The 19,236-nt window shown below is 41.7% G+C and overlaps 1 protein-coding gene across 8 annotated transcripts in view; it reads right to left on the minus strand.

Annotated features, from left to right (window-relative positions):
- Window positions 1-19,236, minus strand: part of pmfbp1 (polyamine modulated factor 1 binding protein 1) — a 93,496-nt gene that overhangs the window by 27,265 nt on the left and 46,995 nt on the right. For all 8 annotated transcript variants that reach the window (XM_080864994.1, XM_080864998.1, XM_080864999.1 and 5 more), the window contains 10 exons: window positions 14,646-14,729; window positions 14,089-14,172; window positions 13,257-13,424; window positions 11,143-11,373; window positions 10,820-11,050; window positions 8,868-8,969; window positions 8,535-8,611; window positions 8,072-8,216; window positions 6,566-6,803; window positions 568-652 (listed from right to left, as the gene is read on the minus strand). In XM_080864994.1, coding sequence (XP_080721120.1) covers window positions 568-652; window positions 6,566-6,803; window positions 8,072-8,216; window positions 8,535-8,611; window positions 8,868-8,969; window positions 10,820-11,050; window positions 11,143-11,373; window positions 13,257-13,424; window positions 14,089-14,172; window positions 14,646-14,729 — 1,445 coding nt within the window. The remainder of the gene's footprint in view (window positions 1-567; window positions 653-6,565; window positions 6,804-8,071; window positions 8,217-8,534; window positions 8,612-8,867; window positions 8,970-10,819; window positions 11,051-11,142; window positions 11,374-13,256; window positions 13,425-14,088; window positions 14,173-14,645; window positions 14,730-19,236) is intronic.

The following is a 19,236-nucleotide window of genomic DNA, read 5'->3' on the forward strand; positions in this document are numbered from 1 at the left end:
TTTAAATTGTCAGTTGACGAGCAAAATGTTCCATGGCTCAACTTAACCAAGAAACTCCCCGAGACGGAGACCGTAGCGGTGAGGTCATGTCGAAGCCAAAGCCGCAACCACAACTATGCGTGCACAAACAGCAACACACAAACACACACTCGACTGGGTGATACATGCTTGCTGATGTCATCACCGCAGCTCTGGTGAAACAGAGAGGTCAACCAGAGGTCTCACCTCTGAACTCTGCGACCCAACATCTGCTTGCTCACCTTCTCCCATCAATACATGTTTGTATATATTTTCTCTCGCATTAATCCAGGAGCAGATAAAAGGGAAAGCAGTTCACATGTTCAGGAACAATGTAACATTTTGCTTTGCAGGCTCAAACAATGTATGCATTTAGAGCTCAGGGCTGTTCTGTTCAACACATGTTCGGTTAAAAAAAAAAAAAAGCCTACTGTGCGTCGCACGTAAAAAAGTCTAAATGTTTTTGATTACCGAGCTTACGCGAGGGACGGCGGGAAATGGGATGAGAACGGAAGCCGCTTTCCCTTTTTCCTTCTCTTTGCTTCTTACCTTATTTTCTCCTCTGCTAGCTTGCCTTCATTCAGACACCCCTCCATCCGCCTCACCTCCTCTGCACGGGCTGCCAACTCCTCCACTGAGCAGGAGAGAGAGAGAGGGGAGACAGAGGAAGAAGAAAAGTGTGCGATAAAGAGCAACAGTTCATTTCAGACACACTTAGTTGGGATTCATTAGAGAACAGGCCTTATTCAAATAATCACACAACCACAAAAAATGCAAAAAGAATAGTCATAAAATTGCCTCAGATAGCTCTCGATGCAGAGATGATTTTGTTTTTTGAACTGGATTAAAGAAATAACTCTCCGAGATGACTACACACTTGCACGACACTTTACATCTCCTAGCAGGCAAACGTTAACTGGATGATTTACAAAACCTGCATACGGAGGTCTTTATTGATTCTTGTCAAGTTCAGCACGAGTGGGAAAACATGAACTGCGAGTCACCTTCAAAGCGAACCAAGAACTCTGCCACAGAAGAGGCACTGAATGCCTTTCAGAGGCGGAGAGGGAAGGGAGGAACGAACACAGTGCACTGCTTACAGTTGGTCGGCGAAGCAACCTTTTGTTGAGAGACAAAAGGGGTGCTCCCTGGTTTCGTCAATAGATGGCACTCTTTACCTTGAGCAGGCCACTTGAGCTCATACCCCTGACTGCAGCCCTTCAATCACATACCCTTTTCAGCCGTCTCTTCCATCTACATGCAATAAAACCCCATTGTCCTACACTTAGTAGTTTAGCACATTGAGGGATGCATAATAAACCACTAGTCAGGTTTCTCAGCTAGGTTTGCTTTGCAGGCCCTGTTCAGTTTGAATTTAAAATTTAGGATTTGCCCCCGCACTCCCCTCTTTTTTTTGTTCTGTATGCTGTTTTGTGAGTCAATGTTTCTTCATAGCTCTTAAAACCTTTTCACTAAATTCAGTATTCATTGAATATAACATAAACTGTCAGCCATCGGTGACCAAGGCTAGTGAATATTGAGAAGGTCTGTGCGCTGAATATGAAGAGGTGTGTGCGCTCCTGAGTCTGTGTTTATGTGTGCACGTGTGTGTGCGAGTGCGGGTGTTTGTTGAATATTTACGGAGCGGACCTTGACTTTCTGAGTGTGTATTTGGGTGTGTGAAATAGAAATATAGGAAATGTGTATTTCTGTAAGCTTTTTAAGGCCACACAGAATGCTAGGATAGAAGTGGTGGGAAAGACTGAAGAGGAGGAAGCCAAAACCAATACCATAAAGGAAACAATACAGAAAAGAAAATCCACATTTAATAAAACTATGACTAATTTATGGTTTTGTTGCATCAAAACTGTTTAAACTAAAGCCCTAGGAAAATTGAAGCTGCAACTGGAATTGCTAAATATTTAACGATGCGCTTTTATTTGTGTATCTATGTGCATGCATGTGCCCTGCCTTGGCTATTTTACCGAACCTCAAGGTGAAAGTTTTGCTATGAATCTCAATAATCAATAAAGTGGAGATGTGAAAACTTATGAGATGGGGATCAAATTCGTATTCAAGGCATTCGCTTTTCAGGTGACCTCAGTGACACCTTCCACCAGGGGAAGCCACAGAGAGAGCAATTAACTGCATGCGCTGACCGTTTACACAAACTCTCTTATTTGTGCCTGAGCTCGCATAAATAAAGATGCGCACAAAACTGAAATACACACTGAAAATTAAGTGAAAAACAAATTTGTAGAAATACGAGGGGAAAAAATGGGCACAAAGGAAGCTGGTCCAAACACATACAAGTCCTTACTTAAATGTGGTATATATTTAGCTTGGCAAGACTTGATGACCAAATACTGACTATTTTTTTCCGCATAAAATGAGGATCTGCAGAGGGGGTGTGGATTTTGACACTTCTCTCTTTATCTTAGTAAAAGCAGAACTGTGATCCATATCCTGAGGTCTGAGGCCCTTAGCAAACTGTTTTGAGTGGCTTCATGAGCTGTGTCCGTAGTTCACAATTTAAGATCTTCAGTCCTTCTCTTTCTTAGCTCTTTGATTCTTGTCTTCACAACTTACGGTGTGACATTAGGCCACAATGTAACTCTCTCCCGATCTCTCCTTCTCAGTGCCTTCATAGGAGCTTCAAAGCCCATCATGCAGCATCAGCCTATAATCACAGATCTGCGGTCAGATTACCCTGCTCTCACCGCTAACCTTTAACATGAGAAGGATGATAACCTTGCTAACCCTGAATCAGTGGTTGGGGCTAGGCCCGGCCCTGCCTGGCCCTCATAAAAGCTTCATAAGGCTTCATGGGAGCTTCCTTTGGCTTTGTTGGGGGATTCGGAGCCGGCTAAGGTGCTCCCGAGAGATGTCCCAAAGCCTCCCAAGACTCTTTCTCTCTCTTTCTGAAGTTTCATGGGCTTGCAACACTGCTTTTGGGTATAAGCCAAAAGGTGCAGACACACAGCCGCACACTGTCATGCACACAAATACACCACAAGAAGACCAAAAAAAAACAAAAAACAAAACACACCTCATATGCACACAACAGTGAACACTCACAAAGACAAAGACTAACACACACAAACACACACGCGTACACCCCAACACACTCCCCTCTTGCTCTCTCCTCTTCGCTTTATTTACAATCCTCTGGCAGCGGTACAAGGGCCCGGGGCTATAACACACGGCACCTAATGCTCAAACTGCCAGGTAATCTCATGTCTGACATCCCCCTTTGATAGAAACTGATCAATAGACTCTTGTAAAGGAGTCATTTTCTCTGATGTTTCTACCAACCACTTCTCTCTATCTCTAACTCTCTCTCCTTTTCACCCCCCCCCCCCCCCCTTCTCTTTTATTAGCCATACATTTATAATTCATATTTCAGCGGGGCTGAGTTTGCTCTGAGACAAAGAGGGGGGTGGGGGGGGGTGGGGGTATGCTTCTTTGTGTAATAAAGAACAATAGTGGTGAAATGATGGGGAGAAATGCCAGTGTTTGCTGCTGGTTCCGGTGAACAACAGTTTTGGGGATCGATAGAGTGTGAAATGGGATTATAGCTAGTAATAGAGGTGAATTGGAGGAGAGAGGCCTGTGCACGTGTGTGTCCGGGGATCCAGACTGGATAGCAGCAGCGCACACACACACACACACACACACACATGCACGCACACACATTCACACGTACAAACGAGTGCACGCACAAACGTGCAATAATGATTTCATCATCTTTAGGCAGATGCACATCAGCAGCACAGAGGGGTGGTAATATCACATTTCTGTTTTGGTGGAAGTGTGGAAATAAGGATATAGTGTTTTTGTTTATGCCGTTATTTCATTTGTTGTCACACGGCATCACATTTATTTTGCATTATAACCAACCTTACAACACATCTTATTTAAGATGTAAGATGACTCTACTAGTCGGGTTTGAATATTTTAAAGATCCATCCCCGCCCGTGTTTCACGAGCAGATGCTATGAAAACACCTACTTAAGAGTACGCCACATCTGATTTTCCTGGAAAACAGATTACGAATACAATCGTCCCTTCGGTACACCTTTATGTGCATTTTCTGTAATAGCTCGTGTGCACTGTATGTTCGAAATAGTGCAATTTTCCGCATGTATCACACACGCCCCAGCCTATTCCGAGAGCCATAAGTGACAGAATGACAGTAAATTTGACACAAGCACCCATACGCCAAGTTTAAGGACTTTTTTCTATCCTTTTTAATCACTCCTTTCTTTCCAGTCTCTTCATCCTATCCTGACACAGTCTGATTGAATCCAGCTGCCTTCAGACACTTCAATCTAATCCATGTGACACTTCCCTGGTTTCCAACTCATTCTCTTTTCCTGCTTCTTTCCTTCTGTCTGGCCACAGAGACCTTTATATAATATCCATTACTCCCAAACTACATTTATATATTAAACTGTAGAAAGCATATCAACAGCATTAGAGGTAAAAATGCTTTGTTAAAAACACCAAAAATGGCAGTTTATCTCGTTAACTGTCTAAATAGCAACATCAAAAATGACTTTGGACTGATATGATTATTACTTCTGAAAACCTGATACTGGCAGCTACTGTGTTGATAATTCATTGATTTTTAATTTACCAGATGAGTAATTTTGTAATTTTACATAACAATTTACAGACGACTGGGTTATAAAAGGCTAATAAGTTATGTAGAGTAATTTAAAGCATCTTAAATATGCATTCCTTATTAAATTATTCTGGTTAGAGTCACCTCTAGCATACATTTTCTTGTTAACTCATAATTGTATACCTGTTTCTGCCTGTCCATATTTTTCTTATCATTCAAACCTGTTCACGTTCACAGTCCAGTCCATCTTAGATGAGGTCTGCTGTTATTAAGCAACAAACAAAATCATCACCACTCAATGAAATGTTTTCATAATACAGAAAGAACCTCGACGAGGGCTTCATGTTAATAAAAAGGCCCTTTGTTCATGACAGTAATTTCTCAAGCTGACTCCTCACCCAGTTTATTCAGACCACTGCTATATCCATGCATTGTTATAATAATGCATCTTTATTCTTCTTAAGTTATTACAATAGGCTCTGCATTGCTGGATTGTATTTGCTGAAGGTAAAAGCTGAATAATATGTGGTTTTGTGTGTAGAGTAGAGTTGAGGGAATGCGTTTTGATCACAGACAAAGGCCAGGCTACACAGCGTTGTCCTTCTGTCTCTATCTTGTTAATGAGCAGTGTTCAGTGAGCAAGCCAGCCACTGTCTGCCACAGAGAGAGACCTCAGATTCATCTCTCTGCGGACAATAGGTGATTGTGTGTGTGTATGTGTGTTTGTACCTTGGAGAGCCAGTGTGTATGTGCTAATTAAAGCAGTGGGAGTTGGAAGAAATGGCTGCAAGCGTGCGCATGTGAGGTGTTTGCCTGGCGTGACCGTCGATGTGTACGTTAATTCTTAATGAGACATTTCTGTGCCCAGAGAGACCCAGCCATCACCATTCCTACACTGACGCACTACTACAAAGGCCACCATTGGCCACACGCACACATGTACAGACACACACAGAAACCAGATCATTACCATACAGCTAAAGCAGTGCACCATTAAATCAAACCTCTACCTACAGCGTGTGTGTGTGTGTCTGAGTTAACATGGTGTGCAGACAGCTAGCTACAAAATCACCACACTGCTGGCTAATTTGAGCTAACTGATTGAGCTAACAGCAGTGCGGGTGGTTCTGCAACAAAAGACAGGACAGGCTGCGTACTGTAGCTCCTCTGGTATGTGATGGGCTTCTGATCGCCAATAATGTCCAAAACCTTAGCAGCGGGGAAATGTTCATAGAGTGCTAATAATAAAGGCAGGGTGATGAATGGATCAAGCAGTGAACTGACATAAAATCTTTGCTTTTGGTCATGTTGACTTGCTTGTTAAAAAAATGTGGATGCTGAATCAAGCACTGGTGAAATACAGGTTAATTTTCACATGATACTGAGTATAGTGTTAGTTCAGGCAGGCCACAAAGTCAAGCATAGCCATATTCCTGTCAGATCAATTGATCTCCATGCTTGCCCACAGCTGGAGGCTCAACTAATGCATCTAGCTGGCAAATCTCATAAAGGCCACACTGTGTAAGTGTCTTTAGGAACCTACGGCTTCTTCTTATCTACATGCCACATTGCAACCCACTTTCATCCCCACTCTTCCTTTTCATGCTATGCTGACAGATTCATATAATGCGTGCAGTAACACTGTCATTGAACCCTACTCTGTTTTATGTTGGGGTCTGGCTCTTGCTCTCTCCGACTACAGACATCCACGAATGCGCGCCGAACAGCAGAGAAGTCCCTGAACAGTGACATAATACTGAATATTAATAGCATTCTTCTTATAAATATATTAGTCCTGACTGAAATATGTATATGTTATCAACATGAATATACGGTTGACAGAAAATTATTACTTTATGACTAACTGCATACATGGATCAGGACCAACGGCAGCTTATCAGTTTATGGACTGATTGCTACCTGTAACTTGGTGACTGCTGCGCAGCTCCTCCAGCTCTTTCCTCAGCTTTCCGATGAGAGTGCTCAGGGTCTCATTCTCTCTGATAGCACTCTGCAGCTTCTGCTGCTCCTTGTGTAACGCCTCCTGAAGCATCTGGGCCTTTCTTCTCTCCACATCCACCTCTCGGCTCTTTCTTGCAGACTCTTGTCTGGCCTCCTTCAGTTCCTCATCTGACTGCCTGAGGAGTGTCACCTGTACCTGCAGCGTACGGGCCAAAGAAACATCCAGCGTCTGTTCGGTTTAAATATGTTGCACAGTTGTGTTTATAATGTGCTGTTGCCATGTAACAGTTGCCATCAATAGACCTCTAAATATATCATCAGAAATCACTTATTATTTGCTTTGCTTGCTGCTTACATTTAAAGAATTTCCAAAATGGTATCGCATCATATTGTATGGTCCTGAATAAAAACCGAAGATAAAAGATATATATATTTCCATTTAATCTAAAGCTGGAAAAGACAGAAGGTGGTGGAAATGATGGTGGATATAATAATAATAATAATAATAAAACAGAAAAACATTATGAACCAATATAAATTCTGTGTTTCTGTAAAAAACACACACATTTAGCAACCCAAAAAATACACTGTCAAATACAATTTCCTTAAAAAAAATGTTTTTAGTGTTAATGGCTCTGAACTCAGCCCTTGTATGTATGACTGATCACTCATGTAAAGGATTAGACTCTTGTATAATTATGTATATATGCATAATGATAAAAGTTAATAATGTGTACATGCATTATGCATGTGATGAATGTAGATGTATACTTCAAGATATGTGTACCTACATGACACGGACTCATTATGTGGTATTCCACAGGGAAGTTGTGTGAATGAATGGGCAAGACCTGACAGCAAGAGAACCTGCCGCTGTGTGTGTTTGTGGGAGTAAATGTAAGTGTGCGAGCATATGATTTTGGTAAGAGTAACACGTGTTTTGCTAATATGTGACAAACACAAATTAACGTGCGAAATCAAATATTACCGTTTCCACCTACCCATACACGGCTAAGCAAGCGTACACACAAACGCGCGCAAACATAGACACTCACACACATACAAATGATGTGTCCAAGACTGCCAGGAATGCTGGCGTTCTGCCAGGCTACAGTCACCACTTTGAGTAATTTGAATATTTAGTGTCCCATTGAGCTCTTAATTGGAGTCAATTTCACCAGCCTTGGCACCGTTTGGTGCTTTAATTAATGGCGAGGCAATTTGTTTCTGCCAGACAATCGCAGGACAATCACATGAGTGGTGGGTGTGTGGTGCCCGTGGAGGTGGTTGAAATACTCCTCTTTGGGAACTCAAACATGTCCTTAGATTGAAATGACTGCATCGCGAACATTTAAGGACAATGGCAGATGCGTCTGAATTTAAAAGCAGACGGGACAAAGGTCAAATTAATATAGCTCTCACTAAATTAGAGGACAGGTCAGCAGATATGCATTATTTTAATACCTTTTGGGCGTTCGCCAGTTCAAGCTCTAAGGATGCCACTTCCTGTTTTGAACGAATCACTTCCTGTTCCAGCTGTTTTTGATTGCTCCGGTGAGTTTGCTGGGAAGCAGCGAGACTTGGTTTCAGACCCACCTTTTCCTGGACTCTAAGGTAAGGAGAGCAAAAGATAATTGCCTGAGCAAACCGGTCTGTAAAAAATGTGCTGCCCAAGTTAACACAGCGTAATAATATGTAGACCAGATAGCATATTAATGATTACTGAAATTAAAAAAAAAAGATTTCAATAGATTTTTACATTTGCCAAGTAACATAATATATCTACTGTGTGCCATTTAGTAAGCAGACTGTTGCGAAAATGAGAGCGAGTTGGGGGTGGAGACTGATGAGAAGGGCATGAAAGGAGAGACAAGGACAGAAACCGAGCAGCAGAGGAGAATGAGAGTTTTATAGACTCTGTTATTACTGTCTCTCTAGCTCTGACTTCATCTGAAGAATAGTGTTTTCACACACCGCAAGGTGTTCAACCTGTGCCGCACAGCGCTGAAACACACACACACAAAGAAAAAATGAGTGCTGGAATGTAGCAAAAACTGTTTGTCCATGTAAATATAAAACAAACTTTAAATATAAGCCTACATTTACATTTACCAGCGTTACTTCTGAATACTGGAATGTCAACAAATCTTATCTCTCAGCTGTTATCACTGAACATAACTGTGGCAGATATATTTTAATGTTTCATTGTGATGATAATACACAGAATGCATAATCCCAGCAGTGCCATGCAGGATATTACCTTCTGCAGCTGCTGTCTGAGTCTTCCTAGACTCAAATACTCCTCATCAGAATGAGAATGGCTCCGACGATAGAGCTGCAGGTCGCACTCCACAGCAAGTTTCTATAAGTAACGAGAGAAAGGGAGAGTAAGTGATATAGATAGTTAGAAAAAACATATTTTTTAAGAACATCCCGCTTGTTTAAATCTTATTTTAATCGGTTCTATAACCCAAAACACACCTAAACAGAAACTTAAATAGAAACAAACCACCAAGTCAAGACACAAAAGGGCGAATGAATTGAATGAATTGCATTTCAACAGATTACACTTATTTTGGTTTACTAATAAATGGCAGTGGCATTGATGGGCCATTAAGGAAGCACATTATTTTGTGTTACACTCATTTGTGTATTGATTTGCACAGAGAAACATGACCTTGGTGTTTCAAGCACATTATACAAACTGTAAAACAACAAGTTCGAACTTAGCACGTGACTCTAGCTCATAGGAAGTACTATGAGCAATCGCGCTCATGAACATCTGCATTGTTCTCTTAATTACAAATGTATATCTCTTTGGAAAAAAGTGAAAGTGTTACACTTTGTTTTTTACTCCCGAGAGCATCGCCAGGAGTAATGCTCTCGCTTTTTTTTCATAAATTGCTTAATGTATCACTACCCTCAATCTTACCCTATTAGCTGCTGTCCTTTATACAGGCAAATTATGTAAGTAATTCAAAAGTAGACATCTTTATAGGAAAGGGAAGAAATCTTACTTATCTTCAACTGTCCATCTTTATGTTATAGTGAAATATTCTCTAGTCGAATATAAATTGACCAGTAGAGATAGAATTAAGATACTACACTCACAATTTGAGCCAGTCCATGGTTTTCTTCTCCATTTATCCCTCAAATGTGAAACGCTATAACTTCTAAACTGCTTTTATAGTCATGTTTTCTTTCATTTAAAACTGTTTCATGTTTTCCACACTGTATTTCTTCGTAAACAGGGAATAAAGGCAATGGTGATTTTAGGGTTAGCTAAGCCCAACAGTGACATGAGGTAGCGCATTAGCAGGATGTGAAGCTCCATAAGAACTCCTAACCTCTTGATAGGCGCCTTACAATCAAAGTCATTAGCCAGTGTAATAAAGGGCCTGAGATACAGCCATTCTTCAACAGCCTAACTCTTTTATAACCAACAGATTAAAGTTGATTGGATTAAAATGACATTCTGCCCGTCTGACCTTGGCGGCAGCAGTTAAGTTCATCCAAATTAAATTTCTCCGTAATAAAGATGATTCATTTGTTGCCTGACGTAGTAAATATAAAACAGAAAGGGGGAAAAAAAGAAGAAGAAAAGATTAAGTGACACACGCCAGTGCACAGATGCACAAATGCGCACTAGTACACACACACATATACATGTGTGCGTACAATGACACAAGCACACAGAGCAATATATCCATGCATGCACTTGTACAGCATGATTGGAGCTGGCAAGCACCTGGGTGCACTTGCGAAAATAGAGAGACACCCATCGGAGTTAACCCCAAAAAAACAAGGCATGTATTCAAAACCTAGTTTTTAAGGAGGTGGGTGCATCCATGTAAAAATACATAGTGAGACAGTAAAGTGTGCAACAGCATTAGTTTCTTAGTTTGAAATGAAAGGCTGAACTGGTTTATGACCGAGTTTTCCACTGATCTCACAGTCAACCTCATTTGTTACGTGACATGATTACACAGAATTAGTGTATACAATGAATCACACTGTTTTCAGATGTTTCATTAAGTGGAAGGAAAACAACTCTTTTGCAAGAAAGGTTAATACTATTTGTTACGCAAGCAAATCAGGTTGTCCACATAGATATAAAGGATTAACTATGTTCATGTATTTGTACGTGTGTTTGTGTCTGGATTTATCCTTTTGTTATTGCTGTGTCTGCATTACGTAAATGTTTTCCCAAACCTGCTGATTGAGTGTGTCCATCTGCTCCTGAAGGGATCTCATCAGGTTTTTGAAGTGCTCCAGTTTTTGTTCACTCTCTCTTAGCAGGTTGTGACTGGCCTGAAGTTCATCTGTTAGTTGGTCAAGAGCCTCCTGTGAATTCTCCCACTGGCCAACCTTTTCCTGATACCGGCGCTCCAGCTCAGCTAGCTCTTCCTTCAGCGAAGAAGCTGCTAACTGCGACTCTCTTAGCTGCCATTAAAACAGGTAGTCAGACTCAAAATTAAAGACATATTAGACAAAACGTATGTACGTATTTAAAGGCTATATCGGCCATTATTAACCTTTTCCTGTGAATATTGTAGTTCCTCCTCCAGACGTTCCACATGCTCTTGCACCCTGCGCGCCTCCTCTATTGCTGCCGTGCATTTCTGCTTAAAAATCGCAGCCGTTTCTTTCTGCTCCTGGGTGTGCAAATTGGCCTCTTTGAGCTCATCCTTGGATTCTTTCAGCTGATGATTAAGAAGTTCCACCTTCTCCTTCTCCTTATTCAGCTTCTTTTCAACTGTATCAGCCTGAGAGCAAAATCAAACAGAGTACAGATGCTGATGTTGACCTTTGTTTTTCAATAAAGATGATGAAAGCAGTCAAATTTAAAAAGACACAGTGGCACGTGTGAATGTGTGAAAAAAAAAGCAATATGAAGTAGGAAGCAATAAATAATCTTGCAAAACGTAAACTTTTATATTACATAAACTATTACAGCAGCAACCATCATCATCATTATCATTATGCTAAAATTCAAACAGTGAAACCAAAGCCATTACTCAATGCTTCGTGACTAAACGTGCCTTAAAAAGCTACTTGAACAGACCCATGCTAGTTTGTTTAACATGGTGTAATTTACTGCACTGCTCTACAGTAACCTCTGTCATAATGAAAGGGGAACTCAGGAAGTGAAACCGGGCTTAATCCTGCCGTTACACTAGGAATCCTACCGTAGCTCACCTTTCAAGGGGAGAGGTTGAGAAAGTTAAACCCGCTCTAACACTCAGCTTGAGTTCATCCACATTAATCCCGCTGTAATCTGGATCAGAACACGAGGGTTTTACGACTAATGACAGCCAACTAGTTAGATTTCAGCGGTTCACTGCAGCTCGGTTTAACCAGGGATTAACTGGGCCCGCAGGACTAACACTGGATTGAAGGTGGCACGAGAGAGAACTTGCTCATGCAAAAGGAAGAAAGAGACAAACCAGAGGAGAGGAGTCATCGACTCTTACTCTCTGTTTTAGAGTGGAAAGACTGAACAACCTGTGTAGGTGTAGGGCCGCGTGCGTGGACTGCTTAAAAGCATTGACTCAGCCCATGCAGCCTCTGTTTTATCTGAGCGTGATGGTGGTGAATGGTGAATGTTTGACGAGGTTGTCTGAGGTAACAGTTTTAAAAATAATCACACGGAGAAGAACCACACGCTATAAAGTGAGACGTCGTACGTCGGCTTTACATATCAAAGCTGTATTTATTACTTGCTCTACTTGTGTCACTGTATTTCTCTCCTTTAATGAATTCACTATCCTACAGGCCAAACACTAATGGTGGACTTTGCATTTCTTTCTGTTACTGGATGAAAGGCCTCATAACAAGACTTAATGGGGACACTATGGCTTTCTTGTGACCATAATCAGGAGCGTGTGCTTTGGGGAAACAAACAACCCTCATTAAACATGATGGAAAACACATCTGACCCTCATGACCTGACAAGCCTCATTTGGCCTGATGTTTGAGTATTCACTGCCGTCACATGACTACCCAAGTTGACCCTAAGTTGATAATAACTTTATTCTTGGTCTACATTTCCCTGTCTGTATTCATGCTTAGTTCCAATTAGATGTGAGAGTTTCACAAACAGTAGAGTCATCGTGTCTTGTTTAGTAATTCAGATGATGTAGATTGGAATATATGTAAGATGACTACAAAATAAAGCTTGTCTGCCGCAAGCGAGTCGGTTTGCCGTTCCTGGCAGAAAACTCTGACTACTTGATTGTCTACCGTGATTTAGAGCGCTCGCACTCAAACGCACAAGTGCATCCGATTTTTCCTTTTATGTTCCTCATTGGATTATCGCAGTAGATGGCTTTTCGGTTGGATTATGTCTCAGCCGACAGACAAGTGAGCACACAAAAGAGTCGACTTCTGCGCCGTTATGGACCTCCGACTTAAACCGTCCTTGAGCTTTGTGACCTCCGGCTCTCGGTCTTTCAGCCTGCTGTGCATTTGGCCGAGCTCAGAGTTGTTCTGCTTCAGTCGGCTGTGAAGCACGGAGCCGGTCCCCCCTCCGGGTTACGCTTCAATTTTGTGAGCCTGTTTCACGACTTCCCGGTCAGAGTTCAACTGATCCATAGATTTCACAAGAAGTGAGCAAAGGTGAAGAGGAGAGGAGAGAGTTTCTCTTTACCTGTTGCTCCTTAATACGGAGCTGCTCTTGTAGCTGCTGTTGTTCTTTCTCCTTCTGCTCTCTAAGGTGCTCGATATCGCTGACCTTTTCGCTTAACTGACAGGCCTCTTCCTTGTGCGCTCTAATCGTGCAGTTTAAGTGTCTTACCTCTTCTTCCAGAGCTGTCACCTGAGCCAAAAGAAAGAGAAAAAAAGATGAAAATTGAAAAGGATGGAGACGAGGAAAGCTTTACGCTGGGATACTATGCACACCCAGACAGACAGAAGAGACAGTGAGGGGGTGGCAGTAACCAAAAAGTGAGTGTCAGGTTTGAGTCAGAGAGTTTCCCAGTTTAGTCTCAGGACCAGCTGGGAAAATGTAGGCACAGCATGAATGAGTAACGATTCCCTTTTCCTTAGCTCCAACTTTCGCAGAGCCTTTGAGCAAGGTGCTACACCTCCCATTGCTCTGATGGAGCTGCTCGATAGCCAACAGTAGAAGACTGCTGCTGGTTTGGGCACTTCCCTTGAGTAGATGTGTGCAACTCTGTGGGTGTAAAGCAAGGAAGTGTTGAAAAAATAGGGGTGATCACTGAACCTAGCCTCGGCATATGAAAGAAAAATAAAAAAAATTGTAGGAGAGAATTGAAAGCCCTAAGACAAATTTCAAACCCAAAAAGCAAAACATAATATAAAAAAGAAAGCGCCTTTTTCATAAAATACTGCTTAAAAACGGCCAAATATGCAGTTTTAAAGGGAAAAACATGGAGTTTCCATTTCTCCAAATTGTATTTTTTAATCTCTAAAAACTGCATGACACAACCTGAAAAGTGAACGCAGACGAGCCACCGCACCTGCTTCTGTGTTCCTCGATGCTTCTGTTCAGCTGTCTTCATTTCGGCTCTGAGCTGCAGAATTAACTCATCTCTACTTCGAACCTGAAAACAGAGAAAATTAACAAAATTAATAAAAAACGTGCATTTAAATAAGTTGCACGTCCGGGCATTTTAGCCTCTCCAGTTCCTTTAATTAAACAGACAGAGAGAGATGGACCTCAAGGTGTGAGGTGTGGAGTTTGTGGCTCAGAGCCAAGTCAGCCTCCAGTTTGGCTTTGCTCCGGTCGAGGTGGGCGCACTCTTTCTCAGCTCATCCCTCTCCTCACGGAGCTTCTCCAAAGACCTGTCTTTTCGAAGCAACTGTTACATTTGCACATAAATTTGCATCCGCACCAGGGGAAAAAGCTTTAAATGTCCAAAGATAAACATGTAATGAAACAATATTAATTATAAACCCACTCAACATTATCCAACAAACAATTAAAAACAGGATGCGTTAAAAAGTGATTCCATTATCAAATTTCAGTGTGGTTAACAATAATCATGAAAAATGAAACTGATGGGGTTTTTTTTACCTCTTTTTGACACTCTGAGTGTTGTCCCTTACTTTCTGTGAGCTCCTTCATCAGTGTACAAATCTTAACCTCCCTCTTCTGTATCTGTAAGATGAAAGCATTTAATCACACATCAAACACCCATTTTTTTGTTGCTTTTGTTTTTTAAATCGCAAAGCCACAGCCGATCTCATAAGATTCGGACAAGGGAACGTCGTGTTAAGAACATTCGCTGGCGACTCTGTCACCGTTTACTGAACTCGAGATAAAATATTCGAGTTGTTGTTTTCATATTTGTGTGTTTCAGGTAATGGTGGCGGTGATGGGTGAATGACACTGCATACAGGGAAACGGTTGTTGATGCTTCTCTTGAGTATACGCTACGTCTCACAGTAGCTTGTGTTTGTCTGTTTCCTTGGTGACCTTCCCTAATTACCCACTTCTGCTCGATGCCAAATGAGTGCGTGAGCGTGTGCGTCTGCATGTCTGTGTGCGCTTTCATGTGGGTGTGATTCCTTACAAGTTTGCCTCGGGGAAATGTTTTGGACATTTTTTGTTCTCATTTTTCTTCTGTACGTGTTCACCGACTTCCTACCTCGCCACGGTCTTTTTCTCATTGAGGTTGGTGAGAACGGCCAGGTTTGGGTGTCGAGCCAAAAAGTTTCTTTTTAACTCTGGGATATTTTTGCGATGGCTTATTAACATTTTAAAGATGTTAAGTTGTTCTTTTAACCTTTCTATGACTGAAACGTGAATCTGATCATCTCCAAAACAAAAAACAAAATCAGCGGCCAGTATTTGGGAGTTGAAGACCGAGAGGAATAGGATGCTCTAAATTAATTAACCTTTTTTAAATTGACATGAAGGCAAGATTGTATTACTTGATATCTAATCCTGTCTTGTGAGTGATTTTACCACAATATCACTGACAATGCTGACAATAACAATAAGAAAGAAGAAATGCTATGTCTCGATCTAATTTTAACAGCTTATTTGTTATAGTTGAAGCAGACAAGTTTTCACTTCCAATTTGTAAGAGCCTTTCTTTTGGAATTGAGTCAAATGCTCGCTCTCCGTTTCTCTTTCCCTCCCCACCTGCTGTCTGTCATCCATGATCTAGGGATCGTTTTGACCAGAGTTGAGGGCTTGTTTGTAACTGTCCAGGGGGATTGATGGAGTTAACTTGGCTCTTTGGCCTCTCACCTCTGGCTGTCAGTGGCCAGGCTCACCAGACGCACTAAACCTGAGCTATGGCAAGTGAAGAAGAAGAAGAAGGAAGAAAAAAAGCCCTGTGTATACACACCGCTATCCACGCACCAGTTAAATCACACAGGAGCATTCATGTAAACACTTCGACTCATACAAATAGGTAGTACCCTGGTACCGGAGTGATACCGGTGGTGTTTTGCATTCCACAGACATCAGATAAAAAAAACGTGCACACAGAAGAAGAAAAAAAAACTGACCAAAGCTTTTATTCATCTTACAAATACAAGTCATTCCACTTACCCATAGCAAACACTGCACACTCTCTTCCTGCCAATTGTTAAACCATAGCTTGATTTATCTTTGAGTGCGTGCGCGTGCATGAATTCCCAATGTGAGCGTGTGATAGGCAGAATGGATGTTGATAAACACCGGAGGACGTCGTGTCAAAACAGACAACTTGTCAAAACGACACGCTAACTAGGTCAATCACAAAGTTTAAGGAGAAACTTTGGAGTGGAGCTTTGGTTTATGCATATCTCTACCTGGATGTCTATGTGTGTGTGATAAGCTCCTGAACGAATCTGCAGGAGGGGACCTCCAATATCGAAGGTATTTTTAAATCAATGAGCTCTTAAGTGCATCCCAGTCTCAATGTGTTCACACATAACGCACGCACACAACACTCGGCGTAGATAGAATCCCCACTGACAGGCAATGACAAGATAAAGAGAGGGAGGGAAAAAAAGAGGTGCGCAGGTGGGGGGGGGACAACGACAGGAGGGGGAGAAATAATATTTGAACAGTTGGGGGTGGGTGGGGTAGTGAAGAGGGTGGTGGGGATGAAACAGAGATGTGGCAAGGCAAGAAAAGAAATGAGCAATAAGTGAGATCAAGAGAGAAAGCAAGGCGAGAGAGAGCGAGAAAAAAATCTGTAAGCTTTTCTGACAGTTGTAAAGCGCTGTGACCAGGACCCACGTCTGTCCCTGTCCAACCTTGAAGGCTCGAACAACTTTAGTCAACGCCGCTTACCTTCCACTGTACTGCTCCTACTCCGTTCTTTTGTTTGCTTTCACCTCTTTTTCCACTTTAAATAGGAGGGCATCTGAATTAGTTTTCCAAAAGTGCTTCATACACAACTTGTGCGTCCTTGCATTTTAAACTAAAGTCCAAGTGAGGAAGCTGAGGACACACTAGGCAGGAGAGTTAGCAGCAGATTAAAAATAAATAGGATTATAGTGCACACATCTGTTTTGAAACACAGCTTCATTTACTGTTCTTTAGTCTCCGCGCGCATAGAGTGAGATATTTTAAGATTTAGAGTAAAGGATCTGAAAGGTCGTGCCTCACATATAGCTCTATGGCGAGATTTTGTGGCTTTTACTGTCCAGCAAAATTGAACGTGAATCCTCAAGTCAAGAAATCCCCCGTTCTGCTTCCTGTGCACATTTGTGATCTGTGATCTTTAAAGAAGAGTTTGTGTGCGTGTGTGTCTTTTGGTCCTGGGAAGGTGAAGTAGATCATTTCTACAAAAAAAGCCGCTTGTGATGTTAATGATTTTATTATTGACACAAGGTGGTGGTGATGGTGGGTGGGGAGGGGGAGGGAGAGACAAGACTTCAACCTCATGTCTCAGTCGCAACAACATGTGGCTGTTCACATGATGTTGATGATGATGTGCGAGTTAGTTAGAAAAAAAGGATTCGGGATTAAAAAGGTAGGAAATTAAAGGGATTAAGGAGGAAGTTGTGCCCGTCCGATTCCTGACAAGCCTGGCTTCATCAAAAGGGTGTGTTTTTAATAAGGCTCTAAATTTAAGACTGGACATTTACATAAAAAAGGGCACACATCTGCTTTTATTTGACAAATTTCCTGTGTCATATATGTTGTGTTAGTCACAAAAAAATTAAAAAATACAGTAAAAAAATGTCAACAGCAAACCGTAGCTGTCCTGCAAACATCAGTATCAGTGTTTGGTGAAATGTTGTTTTAACAGAAAAAAAATGATACCGCAGGGAGAGGAAAAAAGATTTAAACAGATGTTTCAGTGGTTTCTTATATAAATCTAATATAAATGCCGTGTCCACGCTGACTTCCCAAGAATTTCGGATAATTACGATTTTAAAGTGACTAGAGTACTTGTTCTCTGCAGCGAGAGCAGACTGCGTTCTCTTTTTATTCGAAGGAAAGAAGTGCAACTGTAAGTGAGAGGGCGAGCGAGTGCAAGAGAGAGTGAATCAGCAGAGTACATTTAAGATGAAGGAGAGAGTGTTGACAGTATTTGTTCAGCTGTGCTAATGTTTGGACATTTAGAGCCGCAGCGAAAAGAAAAAAAAAACACTTAATGCAAAGTTCTCCGTTTCATTTAGATTTGAGAGGGAGCAGGGGCACTCGCTCGCATTCCCGCACACCTACTGCAGCCACCGTCCACACAACGACGGAATGAAGTGTGCATGAGGGAATGCAAAGCTGCAAGTGTGTGCGCCCTTGTGTGGGTGTGCGAGAGAGGGCTTGTAATACATCAGAGAAAACCAGTTTTTGTGCATAAAGCAAGGCCAGATGTGAAGCAGAAACCAGATCCCTGAGAGCTGTGGTCCATCCTTTGACTTAACCAGCACAAACATAAAAGACTTAAACACACCCACACGTATACATGTGCACGCAGTTGCACGTGCACAGGTAACTGCATGAAATGTATGTGCGCGACAAAACACATGAGCACAAAACCGTTTTAGAAATTATTTAAAACTCTCCTGTATGTGACAGCTTAGCTTCGGTGACTTGTTTTTAAGGAGCTGAACTTCAGTGCAGCTGCTTTCATCGTGAAAATGAACTCCTGTGCACCCCCTAATTAAATTTCTTAAATTTACCCAAACTCCCATATAACATGAGCTACAGAGGAGCATTTTTAAATGGGCACTCTAATAAATGGCTGACTACTGTAACAATAGACTCGCGGATAGCCAGCAAAATTCTGAACTTAACCTTCACCCTAAAAAATACGTTGAAAAAGCGTATTGTCAGTGAAGAGGCATCCCAGTGACAAGGACCGAACCTCATGTGCTGTGTTCTGTTTTTTTACAATTCCGAGCCCTTGAAATTTCCCAACGGCTTTGGGAAAGGTATCTTTGCAACCTGGTTAATTGAAGGTTAAACACAAACCACTAAGCACTAACATATGCTTTTGGTGTATCGCATAAAGGGCAGAGCAGGACAAAAAAAACAGGTCTTAGAAGCAATGTAGCACGTGACCACGTGATTTCCCAGCTTCGCCACAATCCCAGCAGTAGTGAAGCTGAAATCCCATTTTAGCGGAACAATCAAAATTTTTGCCAAGTCTGTCTTCATCAAAAGTATGTGTTTTTAATAAGGCTCTAAATATCAGAACATCCTATTACCCATTATC

This window comes from Rhamphochromis sp. 'chilingali' (genome assembly GCF_963969265.1).
Source record: "Rhamphochromis sp. 'chilingali' genome assembly, chromosome: 18".
Classification (NCBI taxonomy): domain Eukaryota; kingdom Metazoa; phylum Chordata; class Actinopteri; order Cichliformes; family Cichlidae; genus Rhamphochromis; species Rhamphochromis sp. 'chilingali'.